Source organism: Opisthocomus hoazin, chromosome 9 (genome assembly GCF_030867145.1).
Source record: "Opisthocomus hoazin isolate bOpiHoa1 chromosome 9, bOpiHoa1.hap1, whole genome shotgun sequence".
Lineage (NCBI taxonomy): Eukaryota > Metazoa > Chordata > Aves > Opisthocomiformes > Opisthocomidae > Opisthocomus > Opisthocomus hoazin.
In genome coordinates, this window is record NC_134422.1 from 21,550,189 (window position 1) to 21,573,624 (window position 23,436).

General features: G+C 35.1%; 1 protein-coding gene across 5 annotated transcripts in view; it reads left to right on the forward strand.

Moving 5' to 3' along the window:
* The window catches only part of LOC104329051 (sodium channel protein type 2 subunit alpha), a 78,767-nt gene that overhangs the window by 49,952 nt on the left and 5,379 nt on the right, over positions 1–23,436 (forward strand). For all 5 annotated transcript variants that reach the window (XM_075430562.1, XM_075430565.1, XM_075430560.1 and 2 more), the window contains exons 17-25: positions 328–807; positions 11,521–11,641; positions 12,003–12,157; positions 13,144–13,317; positions 14,813–14,935; positions 19,595–19,876; positions 20,386–20,439; positions 21,508–21,645; positions 22,754–22,858. In XM_075430562.1, coding sequence (XP_075286677.1) covers positions 328–807; positions 11,521–11,641; positions 12,003–12,157; positions 13,144–13,317; positions 14,813–14,935; positions 19,595–19,876; positions 20,386–20,439; positions 21,508–21,645; positions 22,754–22,858 — 1,632 coding nt within the window. The remainder of the gene's footprint in view (positions 1–327; positions 808–11,520; positions 11,642–12,002; positions 12,158–13,143; positions 13,318–14,812; positions 14,936–19,594; positions 19,877–20,385; positions 20,440–21,507; positions 21,646–22,753; positions 22,859–23,436) is intronic.

The following is a 23,436-nucleotide window of genomic DNA, read 5'->3' on the forward strand; positions in this document are numbered from 1 at the left end:
TTGCATAAATTACTGTCATGTTGTATCCAGCCTCCTTATGCCATTTTCCATTTTGAGGAGCAGACCTGCACCACTTCCAGCATGGAGGAGAAAGTCAAGCAACAGCTTAGATTCTCACCTACACTAGTCAAGTTAAACAAGCTAAAAATGTTTTGGCAAGTTATAATAAAATATGGGATTATGGACTGGAAAGAATAGCAGGAAGGGGGGTTGATAAAGTGCTAACTGTGAAATAAAAATTATGTCACATTGAACAACCCATAATGGAATTACTTTAATGACTTAAAAATAAGAGATCCAGTATATTTTCTCCTTACTGTCTTCTAGGTACTCAACCTCTTTTTGGCCTTGCTGCTGAGCTCATTTAGTTCAGACAACCTTGCTGCTACAGATGATGATAATGAAATGAACAATCTACAGATTGCTGTGGCAAGGATTCAGAAGGGAATAGATTATGTGAAGAGAAAAGTGCGTGAATTCATCCAAAAAGCCTTTGTTAGAAAGCAGAAAGTTTTAGATGAAATCAAACCTCTTGAAGACCTAAACAACAAAAAAGACAGCTGTATTTCCAACCACACAATAGTAGAAATAGGTAAAAATCTTGCCTACCTTAAAGAAGGGAATGGAACCACCAGTGGCATAGGCAGCAGCGTGGAAAAATACGTTGTTGATGAAAGTGATTACATGTCATTCATAAACAACCCAAGTCTCACTGTGACAGTGCCAATTGCTGTCGGGGAATCAGATTTCGAAAATTTAAATACAGAGGAGTTCAGCAGTGAGTCAGACCTGGAAGAAAGCAAAGAGGTAGGACTATTTCTATATTTAAATTACTCTGATGCTTTTCTTTTTTTCTTAAGGTTACTAATTTTGAATTCAAATCTCTATTTAATTCCTGTATAACAGTGTATACAAACTTGTAATGTATTTAAGGTAAATTGATATAAGGTTGCAGGTTTTGAATGAGATGATAGTACAGTATTGCATTTACAGTAATAAACAAGATGCATAAGACAATTTTTTTGAAAATTAATACTTTTTAATATTTTATTTAGTTAAATCATTAACAAGAAAATGAACCAATTAAATAGCCCTGGATACCAAAAGTCTTACAAAATGTGTGGAGATTGTGCAAATTTCTCCATGATTATTTCATCTGTGCAGTCTATATACTCTCTTGTCTGCTTTCTGGAGTGCCTCCGGTCAAATAAACAGTTCCTTCTGATGCTTTTAACCTTTCTGATACGGTCAAAATACATCTAGATACATCATAAGTACATTAGAATACTGGACCAGCATTACTAAATGATTTCATATAAACCACCAATAACCCATCTGGTAGTAGCAGAACCACTGAAGAAGTATAGTAATTGTTTTATGGTAAAAAAGTTATGAAGCTTTATATCTCAGTACAAGATCCTTTCATATGGCTACCCATTGTCATTTTCAAAGCTTTAAGATATTTGAATCTGTTATCTACTGTGACCGTAATAAAATGTCCCTCTTTCTGGCACAATGTGGTGCCAAATTGACAAGGGTGAGCTAGCACTTAGAGGGTTACAGTGGATGCCAAAGCCTTTATTATTGTGTTAACCCAGTGCTCTGTCCTGCACAATTGTACTTGGTGGAGGCTCACCACCACAAGTGGAGTAAGTCTATGCTATGCTTAATTCTGATGCTAGTTCTTTCAGCATTAGCATGGGTGTTTTTGAACAGTGCTGCATGCTACGGTGTAGACATAAACTAAAATAAAGATTTGCATAAGTAACTTCGTCGCGCTTGAATCTGAGGGTATAAATATTGATAAGATTCTAGTAATTCTCACCGTGAGATCCTTTTTTGTACAGACTACATCACACATTCATATTTTCTAGTTTCTTATCAGAACTGTCTTTATCTTTCTTTCAAAATTTTTTTTTTGCAGATTGTTTGTATTAGTATTTATCTTGCTCTTCAAAACTATGACTTGGGCGTAGAACAAAGCAGAAGTTATTGTAGTTTAACCTTTATTTGTTCTGTGTAACAAAAAGTGTGATTATATGAAAGTTTCTTGGCCTGAATGTAGGATCTTGGTTGATTCTATTCCATCTTTGTACATAGGAGAAGAAAGGGAATCTTCTTCAGGGACTTTTACACCACACAGGACTAGTGCATTGTTCTGTCCTTCCGTTGTCTGCTGTTCCATTGTTCTATTGTCCCATTCTTAACTGTTTCAATACTTACTGCTGCCAAAGGAGCAGCAAATTCTACTGCTGGTCTGTTCTAATTCCACCTGTCATCCATAGGGCGAGATCATCTGTAATGATTGCATACGACAGTAATGGCACAGATTATTTTTCTTTTTGTAAATCATGTAGTTTCTTCGTATACACCTGGTCCTTCTGGGTTTGTTCTTTTTTCCTGCTAGTCATGTTCGTCTATTACTTTCAGCCTTTTCCCTGCTTAGCAACTAGTGATAGCCAGAGTATGTACTGAAAGTTTGGGAATAAAGTGTCTTAAGGTAAAGTTCAGTACTAGGAAACAGAATACTTCGGATTTCTTCATCACAAAGTATTTATTGCTATCTTGGTGGAGTAACAAATACCTATCTGTCATTCTGTATTTGTCTTTAAAGTTAGTACAGTATTTTTATCAGTTTCAAGGGTGCTGTCAACCTAAACCTATCATTTTTCATAAAACATTCTAAATGCCTCAACTGGAAAGTGTAAAGAAGATACTGTTAGTTTATTCTGCAGATACGTTGTAACTGGCAATGATGCTTCAGATGATACTACTGTATGAATGACACCAAAAGAAAATCTTCTGACACAGATACAGTCTGAGATGCTGACTGTGAAGTCCCAGTACATTCAGAAGTATGCACTCAGGAAAACTCTCCTCTCTTTTCTTCTTATTTTGTGCTGCCACCCATATCAGATTAATTCTCATAAGGTTACCGATTCTGATACTGTCACTACTCATGGTAATAGTAAACCATGTTTCAAATTGCCCTATATACTTTTCCTGTGCTTGTTCTTTTTTAAAAGTTATGAAGTTATGTATGTATTAACTGAAATTTTATCAAAATAGACTATAGCTCTCACAATTTTTAATTGGGAACTTCCCTGCAAAAACTAATTTGGAAGTGTAATTGGATTCTATGAATTTAAATACTATATGTCATTAAAATGACTGAGAAGGAAGTAATTTAAATATTTTCATTAGTGATTATTAGATTAATTAGCTGCTAAAGTCTGTTTTAAAAAATGTAATCACAGGACTGTTCTGTACTAGTGGAGTATTCTCCATTTCTTATGCTGAAGCTACAATTGTGCAGAACATAATTTGTGATTCTCTGAGCAGTGGAAGCAAGAAGGAACGTGACTTTTGGTAGTGCCTAATGATTAAGGCATCTCTTTTGAGAACAAAATCTTTCCCTGCTACAAAATCTGTTTATAGTTTTTTAACAGTCAATAGTCAGCGGCTAAAATGCAGAAACTGCCTTGAAATAGGGACTAAAACCTGAATTTCCTATATGAACTCCCTGATCATCAACATTCTCCCTTTTGCTTCTTTGTGTAGCCCGCTCAATCTTTAAGTATTTACTCCACAAGAGCATTATGTCAGTAGAAGAGATGGAGGATGTACCTTATTCAAACCTGTGGGCTGGTGGTTAGCAGGACTGCATATGACCACAATGACAGTGGTGCATCTAGTTCTTCATTGTATAACATGATGGTATGACTGCTGACTGGCTTCATTAGCCAAATCTTTCCTTTTCCCAACGGAAGGACGTCCTGGGTTATTCTGCAAGGTGACGAAAATATTGATTTGAATTCCCATAGGGAAAATTTTAAAGTAGATTATCCCACATTTCAGACATGAGCTCCAGTCATTAAGCTTCCACCATAAAAGAAAGGCTTTTTCCTCCAGGTACAATATTTAAAAGAAAATGGTGTCCTCATTGTATTCTTGGAGACACTAAATCCTGTAAATGTGCGTGTTAATCATGCTTCAGCAACTGCAGATTGATCAGGTGATAAGACAAAGAAATGTATATTCAGTCAGGAATGAGCTAGTGCCAAGCAGTTTTGATTGGTCAAGCCTGAAACTCTACTAAGCATATTCAGGACCAAAATGTCTTACTCTTGCAGAAGTTGAAGGTGAAAAATTGAAGGGAAATGTTCACAAATTCCAGGCACCTTCAAGAGGGACACATCAGTGTGACCATATTGCTTATCGAAGTGCCTAAATTTCAAATAGATTTTAATCAAAAAAGTGCATTTTTTTAATCTTAATCCTAGCTCCTACTATTCACTAAATAATTCTTATCCACTATGGTTTTGATATAGAGAAGAGTGATGGCTTATTAGTCACAGGACCAACACTCTTGTCATGAAAATGATTCATAGCAAAATAAGGCATTTTTTAACTTAAAAAAGTGACTACAAAGGACTTTTTGTTCAAGGCTTCCTCTTTTTTATTGTGCCATAATGTGCCTTGCATTTCTGCCCTCTCATATTTTCCCATGTATGTGATTTTGCTGTTGCCAAGTGTTGATCTGCCAGTCACTTCATTGCTTATACCACAAATTAAAAGAACTGAAGTTAGGAACTGGCACCAAACCACTTTCAGTTAGCAGTATCCCACGTGAAAGGCACTGTAGGCATCCACGTGATGTGAGAACGCTCTGCACAAGACAGCCAGGTGCTAATGAGTGTACGTCTGTGTGCTTTTGCGTTTCTCCATGTATGCACATGCATACACGTATTCACTGCGGTATAGGGCAATAAGCTGAATTTCTAAAAAGTAATTATCAATTATTAGCAAGTTTTAATTAAGTATATTAATGTTTGGTGATTTTTTTATTATAACATACATATTTTCTGGTATTTTGATGGAAGTAATTAACTAGATTATGCCTTTCCAGAAAAAATATATACAATATTGTGCATGCTAGTAGGTGTGAATTTACAAGGATTTTTCTAGAAAATTGCCTGAAACCTAAAATAGAATTAATTATGAGAACATTGTGTCCATAAGAATGGTAGTGGGGGAATACAATGTAATAAGGGAATTAGAGAACAAATCCTAAATAAAACTTTACAGTGGAAGCAGGGCCATTAACAAATACGGGGCAGCTGTGCTGAGTCTGTTGTCCTTTACATAAAGGTCTGTAGACGTAAGCTGCATTACTGCTATCCAGCACAGAAACTATAAAAATAATTTCTCTGGTTTAGGCCCTTAAGTACTGTGGGGACTGTTTATATATAAAATTTTATAGTGTATGTATAGCTGTGTAATAATTAGATTTTTATGCTAAATGTAACTTCTAGGCTAGTCATTACACCAAGATATACCTAGCTACAAGATATTTTTAAATGCCTTGAAAAATATGGGATCTCCTAATGCTGTTACAGACACCTTAATAATGTGTATTTTACTTTAAGCAGTATTCAGCGCACAAAAAGCAGAGGTGCTGTGTCCTGAACTTCATTTCCTACCGTTCTTACTTCTCACAGGAGTAGAACCAAGCTGGATCAGTCAAGCGGGCAGCTCTGGTGCCTTTTAGCGAGGCAGAGCATCGTGTCACCAATTTTACACAGGTTACCTAAGCAAGTTATACATCTATATGTATATACTGTATAATCACTTTTTAACAGATATTGACTGGCCTGCATGCTCTTCAGCTATGATCCTGTCCCATTCATTGCAACAGAGTACAAACGTGCACAGCTGCTCTCTGCTGAGTCACGGACTCGCATCACAGCATGGTCAGGCAAGATCGGCAGCCCCAGTGTTTCTGTGGTTCAGGTGCTATACTTTCCATGATATTTTAATAGTAGTTTGCAGTGCATGCTATGTACCTCTCCCAGTCTTGATGGTAAAGTTTTCAGGATTCTATTTTTGAAGGGTTTTCTTTCCTTTTGAAGGAAGACAGAATATGTAACATGTAAGCTATGTTTCTCATCAGAAGCTTATGTAAGTCCATCTGTAAATTGCGTTGATAATGAAAAGTTGCTAGCTGTTTTGGCAGACTTTTATACTATTGTACTTTAGCTTATAATGGACATAACTTGCAAACTCATGATAGTCACATTTTTATTTTTCACAATTTTTTTCTTAGAAATGCTTTTCTTCAGTACTTGTATAAGCGTTTAGTCATTTTGGAGTTGGATATGCAGTACTTCAAGCACCATTAAGCATGAAATTCATTTAATTACCACAGTCAAAGCATGTGACCATCTTTTGGTTAAAAAAGCTTATACAAAACCCGTATTTGGCTGGTCAAACATTCAGAGGTCAGTTCTGCTCTTACTTACGCCCACACTTACACGTGTAGAGGTGCAAAGAGAAAACTTATAGCAAGATCTGGCCCAATTCAGTCTTACCATCGCTCTTTAATTTATGCTCGCAAATTGACTACCTCCCCAAACATCTAAAATTGTCTGCCCTGAGAAACTTAAACTTATTCTTACCTTATAGTTAATAAATAAGGTTCAGCAGCCTAGTATATAAGCTACTGATTTTGGACCACAAGGTCCTCAACTTCAGTATGATTTACATCTCACCTATTAAACATTTTCATGATATTTTCAATACCATAGTTGTATGATGCTGCTTTCACTTTGATAAATCAGTGGAGTTAAAATATACATATTGCATAGCTTTTTGCCTTACATTTTGTGAGGAATAATTTAGCTGACAAGTCATATTGTGATTTAAAAATACTCATTATTCAAAATCCTTTCATACTCTGAAGAATTTAGGCTTTGGATTGTTTGTGAATTGGTCATGTTGTATTGGCATATTGTGATTCATAGTAGATGATACTAAGTTGTTAATATTAGAGTTAATTGGAGTTTGCTTAATTAATCTTTACAAACAGCAGTCCCTTGCTCTGTTTCAGAAATATCCTTTCACTGTTGCTTGTATGAATTAAAAGCCTTTTTAAGTAGCTTCCGATGGGAGTGCTTTTGCAGATATTTCCACTGCTACTTACAATGCTTTTGCTTTCATCTAACATTCTTGTAAATATTTTCATTTATGAAATGCTCATAAATAAATAGATCAAAGGAATTATAGATAGCAGTAAAGCAGAGCGGACTATAATTTAAGGATCCTGTTTTTTTTGCAGTATTTGCAAACAATAATCATCACAGAATTGTTTTGCTTTGATTTACATTGTTCTGTTTTTTTGAACTGACAGAGTTATTATGCCTGACTGTATATGCCTGACTGTAGAAAGAGTGACATCCAGATTCCGCTTATTTATACCAGTGGAACTACAATGATATTTACCACTTGGTCGATCTTATAGGTGATATAGATAAACTGAAAAAGACTGGATAACTTTGGATATAATATTGCCATTTATATTGCAGAACATCTCATTTTCATACTGACGTCCACACAGTACTGAGAAAATAAAAACAATATAATTTCCATTATTTAACATTTTCACAGGTATTTGGGAGGAAAGGAAATTAAAAGGAAAACCAAAATTATGGTGTTTCTTGGCGCCATCTTCCTGCTTATGTCTGTTCTGCTCTTTGCTCCTTCAGTCCCTTAAATTATGATTTCAATGTCTATTGGGGGCATCGTGGCCAATCATGGAATTTCAGGATTTGTTAAAAATGTTAAACTAAGAGCTCTTCAGCTACTCTCAGCTAATCATCTTGGAAATAAACAAAGGAAGAAATGTTAGAAGCTCAAAGTGGCCTGGCTGTAAGTGAAGCAGAATTGTATGACTCTGTGAGATGTTGTCAAGGTTCAGAAAGTAATTATGTCAAAAACTTCCTGACCTAATCTTGGCTGCTGCTTTTTGCAATGCTGCTCTGATAGGCAAGATGCTTTCCACTTTCAGTTTCTATCTTGAAAGCTAAACTAAAATCTGTCTCTCATAAGGTACTGTATTGCTGACTAAAGCATGACTGGCAAGGCTGTTAGTAGATGTAACGTAAGACATATCTCTGTATGTCAATCAGTATATTGCTGCTTTAGAACCATGTAAGTACTTTTGTCCCCTTACTGTCTTCTGTGAAAAGGAGATGGAGTATGTAGATTCTGAGATTTTGAGAAGTGGATTTGTCTGAGAATAATTTCCTTAGCATACTATTCAGAAAAAATCCAGCATCATAACTCTCAGAGAGTGTCTAATACTTGACCCTGATAAATCTCTTATAATCTGGGTGACTGAATACTTTTGAAACCTAGAATCATGGTACAAAAAAGTCTTAAAAAGGACTTACTGTTGTATCAAAGATAACGTTTTGGTTTGATGATTATCCTGTTTCTACAGGTTCATTTTTTTAAAAAGCTGTATATGTTAAGTATATAGCATTGCCTAAATCCAGTTTTTGTAATGCTGGTGAGCAGAGAAGAATTTATCAGGTACAAAGGTAACTTTGAGATATGTTAAGGTAAAGAATTGGGAGATAAGCTGCATGCCCAACATGTCTGGGTCTGCAGTTAGGGGTAGTCTAGCTATCCAGCTGGATTCCACAAGTGCGAACACTGGCAAGTCACACTAAGTGGTAGAAAAAGTCTTGCTATGTATGAAAGCATATGGACAAAACATAATCAGCGATAACATGGTCCATTCCCAGGTGATTCTGTGTTGAATAGATAGAAATCAGTACAACATCCCTGGGTCAGTTTCTTTATACCAGTGCAGGAGTTTGCTGTAGAAATAATGTGATTGTTACTGAAAAGTTTTCCTGGCATATTGAAGTTAAATGATTTAGTAAAATCTAAAGATGTTGTATCATAAAACTTTCCTAGCTGTTTGTCATGCATAATAATTTTTATAAATATTGTGTAGAACATCATGCAATAAATTCAATATTAAAAATAACAAAGAAAAAAAAGAAGTAATTATGTTGAAAATTTTTAATTTTTTCTTCCCCAAATGATACTGAATTATTACAGATTGAATTTATTGAATAATTTTTATAATCTGCTTCTTCATATACTGATCAGCTTGGCGCTGAATTCACGTGTAATAGAACAGCATGCTAAGGAAATACACTGTTACATCAACAACAGAAGAGTAACTGAATACTCAGTAGGATATAAGGCATTTAATTGTTGTGTTTTAAGTGTCAGCTGCTGTTGATTCAATTTAGGATTTTTCTGTTTAGCTTAACTCCTGTGATTATTATTACAGCTCTTTAAAAGAAGCATACCAGATTTTCAGTGAGAAGAGACTTGTAAGATACAACTCACCGTACATATTGCCCCACATAAATAAAGATGGCTTCCTGATGTTGCTGAAAATTGACTGTTCTACTGATCATTTTCTACCTTTTCTACCTGATATTTTTGATCTCTTCTTTTAGTGGATATCTCTAATCTTCCATTTTAACTGTCAGTCTTATGCAATTTCAGTAATAGTAATTCATTACCCCTTCTTAACATGTGCTGATTAAACTAAGTGCCTAATATCTGAGTTACTGAACTCTTCATTTTCCTGTAAAAGACTTGACAGTACGTCTTTCAAACTTATGGTTTAACCAGTTCATAATTTTTGTTTGTTCTGCTACTACTACAGCATTCTGCTAGAAATGCTGTCCAGACCGGAATGATGCAAGCAACATTTTAAGAAAACTCTACATAAAATAAACAGATAGTCATTTTTCAGTTTAAAAATTATTTACTGTATTGTATTCATAAATATTAATTTTTAACACCATCTATAAAGTTTTTTGGAATGTACTTTGTGTTTATGGTATTTCTAGCCTTTCCTCAAACTGATGAGTGACTTCCACTGATGTTTAAGTGCTGTGGTCCTTACTTGAGGACTACAGTATTTACCCCATACTTTCCAGTTTCTCCATTTTAGAGGCAGTATTCCACAATGACCAGACTGTCATGCATTATCTATAATTTTAATATGTTGCAATGGGAAATTTGTAAATAATAACCTGCAGAAAAGTGTGCATCCATGTCTGTGTACATTGGACCTAACCTCATAGATGCTAAAGCTCATGCACAAACATGAGACATGAATATATAAGCTGGGATTTTCAAAGAAACATAAAGGAAATGGGTGTGCAGATTTCATTGAAATTACGTGCATAAGATACCCTACAATAAATGTTTGCACTTGTTTGGTCTTCCTCTAAAATGTGGGCTATAGTATACCATGGTACATAAAAATCAAAGTTAAGCCTATGTCAGAATCACAACATGATATATTGTCGGTGTGATTCGATGAAATCAGAGTGGGAGAGAAAGGAATTAATCTTCTTTTTGTTTGAAGAACATACTTAATATTGTCTGCAATATTGTCTGTAAAATTCCGTTCAAGTCTTATGATGCTTTCTATATTTTCATACTAACATTGTTTACATTTCCTTTACAAAAAAGTATAGAATTTGGAGCTTCTCAAACATGTTTTAAAGGAATAATGCCTCTAACTTAAGTTTGAAGTGTCAGCAAAGATGTATCTTTAAGGTTACCATGGACCATCTCTCTGTCTAATGTTAATTCCCTGTAGACTGTATTCTAAATCTGCTTACATCATTCCCTTTATAAAATTAGCTACTTATCAATGCAGCCATTTTACTGATGTTATACTCCATATAGTGATAACATTAGAAGAGTCATAGAATGCCGTGATCAAACTACTTTTACTCATTATAGTACTCATATTTGTCTGCTGCCAACATAATTGGATGGTGTGAAAGAATAATTTTGAAGACTTGGATTATATTATCAGTATGATTCATTGGTGCAGGATTGTTTTATGACAGCAAGGTTTTAAAAGCATTTGTTTTCACTTTAGTCTTCCAAAAATAAAGATTTTTTTGGCTTTTATAGTGCTTGGACATGTATGTGTACTGTACCAAAGTAATAAGTAGTTTCCCAATGCACAATAAATTCAGAAAATGCATTGGCAAGTGAGAATGCAAAATATCAGCTACTGCTCTTAATGTGCTGCTCTTTTGGAAATAAAGAGAGTTAAACTGTCCTATCTAACTCATAACATGTGTTTTCATGTCAATGAAATGAAAAATTTATATTCAAACTTTATAGATTTTATAGAATTTACAGTCTTGACAGAGTGACATTTACTTGAGACATGAAAATACATCTGTGCAGCTTGCTGTTGGTTTGGTCATGACGTTGGAAAATTATTTGTATTAACACATGCTATCTGAAGTGAAATCTAAAATGCAGCCACGTGATTGGAATAATTAAACAGTACGACGTGTGGAAGGCACCTATTCCTAACTTACTGAAGTTTCATTTCAGAATTTTTATGTGTGGCTCAGAGTAGTAGTCTAATAATTACAGCAATTCCTTGTATGAAAATATCAAAATATTTTCAGTAGGGAAAATGCACACGATGTAGTTTCTAATCTTGTGACCTCACCTGTAGTAGAGCAATTTGGCACTATAGATTGTAGATAAGAAATTATTTTAATGTCAGAACACGGGATACATGCAAAATATTTTGGTATGCATTTCAAACATGAACTTTGATTAAAAATATATTAAATTGAAAAAAATAATTATGTGGGGTTTCATTCACAGAAATTAAATGCATCCAGTTCATCAGAAGGCAGCACAGTTGATATCGGACTGCCTCCAGAAGGGGAACAGCCAGAAGCAGAACCTGAAGAAGCTCTGGAGCCAGAGGCTTGTTTTACAGAAGGTAGGCAAAGAGAAATATATATATATGCAAGGTGATTAGACCTAACTGTGTTGATTTGGGCTGAATTCTGTTTTTATTAAAAATCAAGAAGCTTTGTGATTATAGTTGTATTTGCTGTTTGTATTAGTAACTCCTTCAGAGGTACTGCCATAGGTGTACTGTTCTCATGCTCCCTTTCTCTCCTTGGAAGGTATTATAAGAATTATGAAGCTTTAACTTCAAATATTGAAATGAAAATCCTCAAATAGGAGATACTTATTTGCAGGCGTCTGTTGCAGTAGTACTGAAATAAGCCAAATTACTTCTCTTTGTTGCGATATTTACGTTCTTCTGACATCTCAACATTTATTATTGCGCTTAGGCTGTGTGCGGAGATTCAAATGCTGTCAAGTCAGCGTAGAAGATGGGAAAGGAAAAATCTGGTGGAATCTTAGGAAAACCTGCTATAAGATTGTTGAACACAACTGGTTTGAGACCTTCATTGTCTTCATGATTCTTCTCAGCAGCGGTGCTCTGGTAAATTCAGTGCGGAACTCTTGTGTCTATTTTAAGCAGCAAACATTTAGATATACAGTTAATTATAGAGCTGCAGGTAGCAGATCAGAATTTAATATCTAATTCATAGATGTTCTAATGTCAACATATATCAACAAGTATTTGGCATGTATTGTAGGATGCGTAAGTTTGCTCACAGGCTATGAACAAGTTGTTCTGCAAGTTCAAAATGTAGTGTTAATGGAAATAAGAAATTAGTTCTATCAGACAGGTATTCACATGTCTTCATATTAATAGTAATATCTTTTTTTTTTGTCTTATACACATTTAAAATAAATCACAGCTGAGCTAGGAACTTATTGACAGCAACTTGAATTGTCAAACTGAGATGTAAGTTGCCAATGTGATTCCGTCAGGTATTTTACCAGATTGGTGTTAAAACAGGTGCACCAAGTAAGTACTGAAGTCATTACCTCCTCATAGCAGGAGCAAAATATAATGTACTTGCTACACTTGGGTCAATGCACAGGGATTCACTGTCAGTGTAGATGTTTTCTTTTGAAAAGAGAGTTATTAATCTCTGTTCAGTGAGTTAGTGTGTATAGCTTGGTTTCAATTATTAGTTCCTCAAAAAATCTGTATCACAGAGTCATTATTAAATCCCTCATATAATTTTGATACAAAGTTGTAGCTACCACAGAGGAAATCCTTATATAAATAAGCCATTGGTATCCATGGAAATGAATGAAAATAAGATTTGGAGAATGGTATTACAGTAAGTTTTGTGGATCACTCTTCAGCTCAGCTGAAAGCTGAATATTGTGTTTGGACCCAGCTTTATGAAAAGACTTTACAGTATAGAGTGAAAGCAAAAGCTGTGCTTAAGGGAAGGATATATACCTTATCATCACATATATCTTTTCAATTCAAATTCTTTCTTGGCTACTATATACCACACTGCAAATTGTAAAGACATTTAATTATATCTTCAAAAATCTTTTTCACAGGCATTTGAAGATATATACATAGAGCAACGTAAAACTATCAAGACCATGCTGGAATATGCTGACAAAGTTTTTACTTACATCTTCATTCTGGAAATGCTTTTAAAATGGGTGGCTTATGGCTTTCAAACCTATTTCACTAATGCGTGGTGCTGGCTGGACTTCCTGATTGTTGATGTAGGTATTCTTTTTCATGTCCTGCACGACAGGCTCTAAAAATCAGAATATTATGTTTTCAGGATAAGCTTTTGTTTTATTCAATGGAAACTATTTTAAAACTATTGTTGTGGCATGGTTTATAATTCTGTTCAGAAAAGAAAAAATATTTAGATATATTATTACTCTAGACATGTTTTATTGATATTCGCTAGTTTTTTGAAGTAGTAATACTTTATTGAAATCATGCTTTTTACCATTTTTTTTCACAGTATGGAAAGGATGCTAGGATGCTGTTCATCCTCTTCAGTTTTTGCTGTATACGGAATTTAAATATTTCAAAGTAATTTCTTTAAAGGTTTCTAACATTCTAACCAATTACTTTAAGTGTCCTGTCACTTACTCTGTGTAATATGAAAGGAAAATACTGCTAGGAGCTCTCAGTTCCATTTTACTGTTCAGTAATCCTGCACTTTTCACTGCATCACATGGGCAACCTTAAAGAGACACTTGGAGAACTGTAGATGAGCTCCCTTAGAATGGGTTCTCGAACGATTTTCAAAAGGCTGCACCATCAAGGAGCAGGTATACATTGTCTGAAGGAGACCTAGTAAGAAGGGCATTGTAATTTCAAGCCTACATGCTCAGCAATGTATGCACAGTACTGGGTAGCACAACTGGAATTCTACAGATCTTTAACCATATAACACACATTCATTTCCCTTCCATCCCCAATGGATGGTTGAGTGTTTGTTTTTTTTTTTTCTGTACTAGGGGCACTCCTTCCCAATGGTTTACTATAAATACATTTCTAAGGATTATTGATGAAAGATAATTTTATTATTTATTTTACAGCTATTCTAGTTTATTTACTCATCTGCCTGCAGACCACACCAGCGTTATGCAAGCCAGAATTGATGAAGTGGTTAAAGGAGTCACAGGGAACGTAATGAAGTGTGGATATGCCTAACAATGAAGCTTCTACCATTATCTAACAAAGAGTTGGTTATCAGTCTTTATTAGTCTGGTTAAATCTGAACAGCAGTGGTAGCTATGGCTGTTGAATAAGATTTTCTGGACACTAAAAAATTACATTTGACCAAAAGCCAGGTCTGGATGTGGTTTTTGAGAGCTTTTACATTCTGATCAAATTCTGAAGATATGGGAAGTCCTGGCCTAAATTGACTATTCCAATTCACCCAACTTCTGCGAGTTTTCTTTTTGCATGTGACTTCATTTTTCTTTAAATACCACCAAATGTTGACTGGTTTATGTGAATTTAGAAGGCATTTTTATACCATTCTACCAACACGATTTCATCAACAGGTATCTAGAATATACTTCTATTCTACTTTCTCTGACTTGAAAGATCTTTCTGCATTACAGAGGGATTCCTGGAGAAAGAGGTCCAGCCTTGAATCTTCTTGAGAAGTTCAGGGCACACATCATTCCCACCATATGGATCAAAAGGATATACAAGATGAATGAGCAATATTGCCTTTCTGTTTTTGTGTAGGTCTCTTTGGTTAGCTTAACAGCTAATGCCTTGGGCTACTCAGAACTTGGTGCGATTAAATCCCTTAGGACACTAAGAGCTTTGAGACCTCTAAGAGCCTTGTCGCGATTTGAAGGGATGAGGGTAAGACACAATGAAAGAATCTGAAGTAATGCATGCATACACAGAAACAATGCATGCAGAATAATCAACGACAAATCCATGCAGAAATGCTACACTATCATGCTATATATTTTACATTTATCACTAACATATAAGCAAAAGGCTTCATCTGCTTATATGAATTCATGGGTTATTGCACACATTGTTACACTTATTTAGGCTCCTTGGCCTTTCACCCTGTTTCATATTTTCCTAGAGGGCCCAAGGATTTATCAACTGCATGGATCTATGCAAAGTTACTACAAAACTGAATTTATCCCATACAAATAAATCCTACTATAGTCAGAACAGTTTTAAAAAAACAATACTTCCTCATAAAAGTCTGTGCACATATACACGCATATATATGCACATGAATTTCATACAAATATAGAATATCATGCGTAGTCTATCAAATTTCTTTTAACCTATTATTCTGGAAATACTAATTGGGAATTTCTGTAACAGTTTAAAAGTTTTGTAATGAATTCCTATGTCAGTAAGTAAATTGGCAGTGTTAAAATATATTTGCTCTTTCAGATTAGAACTATTGCATTCTGTTTAAGACAACTTTTCTAGTATATCAAAGATTGAGCAGCTTGTATGATTTCTGGCCTAAATTGGTCACTTACTGCTTTACATATTGATCTTAAAATGTTGATAATCTATGGAGCACTAAGCGGCCTGAAAACATATAAGACGACTTTCGCTGACAGCATTGGGTATATTTGAGAAGTTACTGTCCCCAGCTGTTTGTTATTACCATATCAGTCACCACAGCTGAGACACTCCACTGCCCAAATGGGCTTTTGCAGTCTATTCCAGTGCAAAGTCACATTGATTAGTTTAGATCACTTCTTTAGTGCACCAAAATGGACAAAGACCTTATGTATTCTGCTATGACATGAAAGATAGGAATGTTTGTCTTAGGGGCAGTAGTCAATGACTGAAGATGGTAGATACTTCTAGCTCCAGCTACAAGAAGATATCTGACTTACACCTTCAGGGACCATCTGTCTGCCTTGGACATATTGCCGTAGATCTAATCAGCAGATGCACCTGAGATGAAACCCTATTTCTGTAATTAAAAGGGATCCTTGTGTGAGCTCCCTACTGCAGTCACTCATCTTTGGCACCCCAGATGATAAGCTGATTAACAAATTTGTAAGTCAACTACAAATTGGTGCGCTTCTGAAGAAAATGTGGTGCTCTATGCACGTGGAAAGTAAAAGACTTTAACCAAAAAGGAAACAGGCTTTGAGGAAAGGTTATAAATTCAAATAGAAAATACCACTTTCTTGCATTCAACAAACTTCTGGAACTTTGCTGAAGCAAAACATATCTAAAAACCCCATAACATCTTGCTAAAAAACACAGCTAATGTCTTTGTCCATTTTGATGGTTTTTTTTTTATATGAGAATGATTAGCAAAAAAAATACAAAATAGTACAAAATTTATAAACACAGTAAGTCACTTAATTGGTAATTTAATGGGGCAAGGAACAAACGATCACTTTATCATGAAAGTTTATGGGTAATTTTCAATCCCATAACTTCTGTGTTGCCATAAACTTTACCTACTGATTTGATCCTGATCTGCTAACTGTATCTCTTTGTAAAATACCCAGATAAGGAGGAGATTTATTACTTTGGCAAAAGATACAATAAAAAGTAGTGGATGAAGTTAGATAACTTCAGACTAGAAATGCGACCTGTATTTTTATTAGTTAGGCAATTGACCACTGAATATTTCCTATGGATATAACAAATTTTGCCTTATTTAAAGTAATTCATTTCAGGCTTAATGTCTTTAAAGATACAGTAGCTCAAGTTGGTTAAGAAATTAGTGTGAGAAGATTACTATGTCTGTTCATAACATAGTAGTTTCATTAATATTTAACATCTATGAACTGAAAATATGACAATATAGTGTGGTGCACATATTTGCATGGGCACTTAAAATACTTCCAGTGAGCATTATCCTTCCTATGTACAAACAAGAAATTCACTTCTATACATCTAAAAATTTTGATCCACCTATTTTGATCCATACTATTCTCTAGGATCAGAACTTGTGCCTGCCCAAAATAATAAGTAATAGAAAACATTGCCCTTATGGAAAACATGCTGTTTCCCCTGCATCTGCCCACCACTACTGCTGCTAGGGAAAATACACTTTAATTTGCCCTTGGGACTTCATGAAAGTAGCCTATGAGAGTACAATTAATCTGTCTATGCTCTGTTCCAAGCAGTATCACTGACTGCTGTATGGTGCTAGGCACATAATACTTTTTTTTTAACCAGTAAACAATGCTTTTAATGTCTTTCCAATGCTTTCCCTACTTTCACTTGCTGTCAGGCCTTGCTCTTTTCTCTCACACCCTTCCTACCAATGGAAGCGAGGAGGTGTGTGGATCAGTGTTTTCAGCAACGCTTAACAGTATGTTTTGAGTGTCTTCAAATGATTCATATTACAAGCTGGTCCTGCTATAGCTTCAGGACTCAGACTAAAAACAAAGAAAGTAGGTCAGCTGTAGAAATCCAGCAATTAAAGAATAACATAACTGAACCTGCAGCTGTAGCAGAAGAAGGAACAGAATTCTTGGGTGTAATGAGATTGCAAGCTTGAGGACAAATATTTTTACTTCATTAATTATCCCTTTATATCTCAATAATTATTCCTGATGGATGATATTATTACATTTAAGAAATCTGCTTGTATTTTTAAGTAGAAGAATTGAGATAACTGTAAATAACAATAATGTAAAAATATTAACTAATATATATTTGGCAAATATTCCCGAATTGAGAAAAAATGATGTCGACATTTATTATTCCAGTCAAACTTCCCACTAAAATCAGTGAGTTCATGGATTTCCAATTCAAACTAATTCAGCATTATTATTAAACTATTAATTTGTTTAGGTCAAACTACTCACAGGCTTCCACAGTCATGTCGTTGACAAAGCTGAGAGTACAGGTCTGTCAACTATTGAAATAGTCAGAAGAGATTTATCCATTAGTCAGGTAATCCTCTCTGCTTGGCTGATACTTAACTTCCCCATCAGAAATAAACACTTATTACATGTTGTTTAAAATACATGGAAAAAAAAAAAAACCATGGTAACTTTGGACTTCATCCACTATTCTGTGCTTTTATAGAGTCATACAGTAATTTACATTGAAAGGAACCTCATTTGATCCAGCTCCTAAATTTAACAGAACAACAATTTCATTGAAGTCCTATAGGATCTTTAATATTGTGTGAAGTATGTCTCACCCTAAAGAGGTATCGTTTTGGCAAGAATGGAGCCCTGCAAGTAAAACAATTATTTCTGTTGTCCTTCAGCTCAAGTCTACTACATGGTATACATGGTGGTGGTTCATTACCTACTCTAACATTCAAAGGTTTTATTTTCTGTTCTGTAAAATGGCAAGGAATGAAAGGTGATCCACCTAGATGACTCATTTTACAAGCAATTAATGGAACCTATTAATTGTAGATATAAATGTAATGCCAAAGTATTTTACAGGCTTAAACTACATACTTGTATTTCAAATAGAAACAAATAGCATAGTGTGCTAGAGGATCTGCTGTAATATCTACATCATCTAAACTAAATGAATTATAAATAACCTCATCTATGTAATACCTAATGTCCTGCAAATTTAAAAGAAAATTTTCAGTAGGTTCTAAGGATCTGATGCAGATGTTTTGGCAAAATTGGCGGCAGTGCTCCATAGTTATTAAATTTGGTATTGTTAGACTTACTTGCAAACAGATTTAAAATAGGAATTAACTAATCTAGCAGCTCATCAATTTCATCATGAAATAAATCATTCTCATTCATAATGGACCTACTTTCTCCCTGATTTTATTTTCTTTACTATTTTATTTTTGTTCTGACATGCCTTTAATCATTGTTCATCATCATACACAAACTCATTTTCATGTTTTTCTTTCCTGAAGCCGATTTTACCTAAAATTCATTTGGGAATTAAATCAAGTCTCTTCCTTCTTCAAGTCTTACCTGCCACTTGCCTGCACACTACCAGCTTTTTTGTGTTCAGATACTCAGCTGGTTTCCTGGTTTGAACATGTCTGCTTTTCTGATTTTATATACAACCACCCAAATGAACATGCATACATCCCTGAGTTTTCTTTTATTTTAAAAAAGTCATAAAATTACTTCAAGTGAAAAATTTGTTCAGTAATACTGATTTGGACTGTTTATTCAGTAAACATGTAATAGAAAAAAGTTTGTTGTATTTGATACAGTCAGTCATTAGAAATATTATGGATATGGTTTTGCAGACATACATTAAATAAACATTCTAAAAAGAAGTAATAAATGGTGATTTTTTCTGTTTGATTTTTTTTTCAGTTTGTTTTACCTGTCTGTTCTTCTTTTTCCCATTCTTTAAAGCTACCATTTGCTACTGTTTTTATGGTTTTCTTCCTAATTATGTTAACATTTTATCTTTCCCCTATACTGCTTTTCTTACTTGTTACTCTCAACAATTATAAAAGTGTAACACAGATAGTAGAATTAAAATAGAGCGTTACATTTAAGAAAGGCTTGTAAGATACTGGTGCCTGTGTTCTTACGTGATCTCTCCCTGGTTTCATTTGTACTCTAGGTGGTTGTGAATGCCCTCTTAGGAGCGATTCCATCCATTATGAATGTGCTTCTTGTCTGCCTTATATTCTGGCTGATCTTCAGTATCATGGGAGTAAATCTGTTTGCTGGAAAATTTTACTACTGTGTTAACACTACAACTGATGAAAGATTTGATATCAGCCAAATCAACAACTATAGTCAATGTGAGGAGCTCATAAAAAACAATGAAACTGCCCGATGGAAGAATGTGAAGGTTAACTTTGATAATGTAGGCCTTGGTTATCTTTCTCTGCTTCAAGTGGTAAGTCACCACTCCTTCATTTCTGTTTCTATGTCTCTATTGTTTACTTGTAACAGTAAAAAGTAATTTTCATTGTTTCTTTCATTTAGAAATCTTGTATCTCACTTCTTGGTTTGGAATTATAAAGTGTGGGAAATAATACAAAGCATAGAGGCTATGCTGACTATGAGGAAAAAAAAATAATTCAAACCTAATTCACCTTAACTACATCATTGAATCTATATCAAGTACACTTACTTTGCTCATACATAGAAAATCAGATATTACTCATAATTGATAAAAGTTCTTAATAGATGCTGTGTTCTCTGTAGTCAAATATTAGAATTTGCTTGCAATTGTCATACATTAATAAAACATACAATAGAAGGCAAGAGTAATCTGTTAACATTGAACTGTGCTGGTGTTTATGATGAGTGCTAAAGGCACTTAGTCTTCAGCTCTTGAGCAGTGTTTCTGACAAGCCATTTTCCAGGAAAAGCATGAGGTAAACACCAGTGTTCTGTTTATAGGCTACATTTAAAGGATGGATGGATATCATGTATGCAGCTGTGGATTCTCGTAATGTAAGTATAGTCCCTTGACTCCATTTGTTTTGACTGGATGAGCTGCAAGATTGAAGAATGTAATTTTAACATCTTTCAGAAATAACAGTAAAAATGAGAGAATAAGGAGTTGTTGTAGTTAAAGAAAATGGAAACCACAGGAATAACACAAGAGACAAAGAAAGCAGAGGAGCAGTCCTAAAGGATTCCATGTTCTCTGTGGTACAGTTGGACCAAAATTCCTCAGTTCCACAGCAGACTTAACTATTGCAGTGAAATGTTTTTTTCTCCTCTCATTATGTGCATTGAGGCATTATTTACATTTGGAAACAGGCATCGATACACAGCTTAGAGGTGATTTTTTGTAATGCTGATCATTTTTTTTAAAGTTGAGACTTTCACTGTGCTCTGCAAGCCGCCTGACTCCTTTCTTCAGGGCGCAGTTCCTATCCCTAACTCAGCCTGTACATTTTCTTACCTTTTTGCCTTCCCCTTGCTCCCTTGGTGCAAGTTGTCCTCTAGTTCTAAGTAGACAACTGAATAAACTCTACTGGTAAAGCTCCAGCATTTTTGGTAAGCTACGCTCACAGCGGGAGGCCTGTTGTAGTATAGTAAATGTGCATAGCTGTACCAAGAAAATATGCTTGCTCTAAACATGGCTTGGATGACTCTCTTCCAGAATTGAGGGCAGTTTCCTAAGCGCCTGTAGCAGTGAAAGCTCCACAAGCCCACGTCAAGAGCTTCGCACGAGATATACAGAAAAGTTTTCAACTTTACAAGCTGGTGTTTCTGGTTGTCTATAGACTCAGACAGATGGTGCTATACTGGTTTAAACCCATTGTGTCTTCAGTATTTATTCTACACTCATATAGCCCAGTTACTTTTTTAAAAAGTGAAATATCAAGTTTGATAGCAAATTTCTTAGTCAACAATGTGCCTTCATAGACTGAAGATCAGTGGGATGGATATGTGGGAATTTGACCATAAGAAGCAAAGATCAGAGTGAGAGCGCCCTAAATTCTATCCAGCAGATATTTGATTCTGTTCTTACAGTTAAACTAAGGCTTAGTTTCTATGCATTTTTTGCAGGTTTTGGATCAGCCTAAGTATGAAGATAACCTATACATGTATCTTTACTTTGTCATCTTTATCATCTTTGGATCATTCTTTACTTTGAACCTTTTCATTGGTGTCATCATAGACAATTTCAACCAGCAGAAAAAGAAGATAAGTACTTCAGCATTATTCTGAAAAGAAGCCAAAAAATGCTTATTTTTTGTCCACACACAATAACTTTATTCATAAAATATTATTTTTCATTTTATTATAGATTAATATGTGCTCTACACATTAAATATGTTAAATTATTAAACCTTAAAATTTGGCTTGATGAGGGTTTGATGGACAAGTGACAACATATGTTTGCCTATGGTTAGTGAAATACCCAACGTCATCTTTGTAAAGATGTGGATTTGGGGGTGGAGTCTATAATAGACTTATAAAAAGACTAACCAGTCAAATAGCTAAATGTAGCTATAAAACCTCTTAGCTATACTACCTTCACATCTCAGAGTCCAGCAGTGTAGATTTCTGAACTCTGATAATAAACATTGTATTATCTTGATTTGTACTCTCTTTAGTCTTGTATTTTGTCAACACTGCCTCAAAAGGTATCAGTGTTTCAGCTGCAGAACTTAACTAAAGCATCGGGCTACACGAAGTGTTATTGAAGTGGTGGAAGTGCTGTAATTGGATCCATGTGCTGTAATGGGTTGAGAAGGAGAAAAATTGGCTTTTTTTCCTCTCCTCGTTCCACATAGTAGTTCCAGCATCTCCTGCTTCAAGTCCTGCCCCAGTGGAGGGAGAAGAAGCGGTTGTGAAATATGACCGTCTGGATAGCTTCTAGTTCTCTTTTGGTATCATAGATGTCAGCTCTGAAATTTTGCCACAATCTAGAGGAAAAACAGAAGGGGATTAGAATATTTTATTAATTTGTGTCTCTGTAATAACTGATGGAATTTAGCAGAACAAAGAAAAAGCACCTCTCTGTCCTCTGTACTTCCCTTCTTCCCAATGAAAAGCAGAGGTCTACCCCAAACAACGCAAGTTCAAGAGCCTCTCAAAAAAAACAAAAAATCCTAAATATTGAGTGGAATATGTAAAGAAAGTCATCAGTTACCAAAATACTAATAATCATGATAAAAGGGGATTTTTGTGTCTGTCCTCAATTTTCTCAGATGAGAATATGAACAAGAGTGACTATTACTATTCAGTATCTTTGTAAGTAATCAGTACAGATAGGTGATTGTAACCAGTTTTTGTCTCTTTGGTTTACTTTGGAGGTCAAGACATTTTTATGACAGAAGAACAGAAGAAATACTACAATGCAATGAAAAAACTGGGTTCAAAGAAACCACAAAAGCCTATACCTCGACCAGCAGTAAGAATAAAAATATTTTCTGTTATTTTTACATTTATTTAAAAATGGGATTGTTTCAGTTATGCTTTAGGATTTATTAAGTTGTAAGCTAAAAAACCAAGTGATATCAGAAAAGCCTTATTCATTGGAAATCCAATTTTTTTCTCTTTTATAGTCTGAATACGGGAGGCTCTTTCCTTTCCTTTCCCCCCCCCCCCCATTTTCTCTCTGCTGATGGCAATGACATTTTATGTGGCATTTTTTCAAAACACTGGTTTGACTAGAGCAATTAAGTGTGGCAGTGTATTTATCAAAATATGCGACAGCCTTAGGGCACAGGCTTTTTCAGTCATCTGGGAAGACTGAAACTGCTGCAGGGGGGCAAGTTACCGTATCACTGCCTGAAAAAAGTCGTTTTGCACCTCACTTTGCTGTTGCACAATCCACACAATGGTTTGCTCTCCTGAGCAGAGCTACCCTAGCACTGCAGAGCCGGGGTTGCCTGGGGCAGAGCGTGATTCCAGCTCTACACTTCTACTTTGCATTGTGGAACCTGCTCAGTGGCCAGTCCAGCCATCAGTAAATTCTCTGTAGCTGAA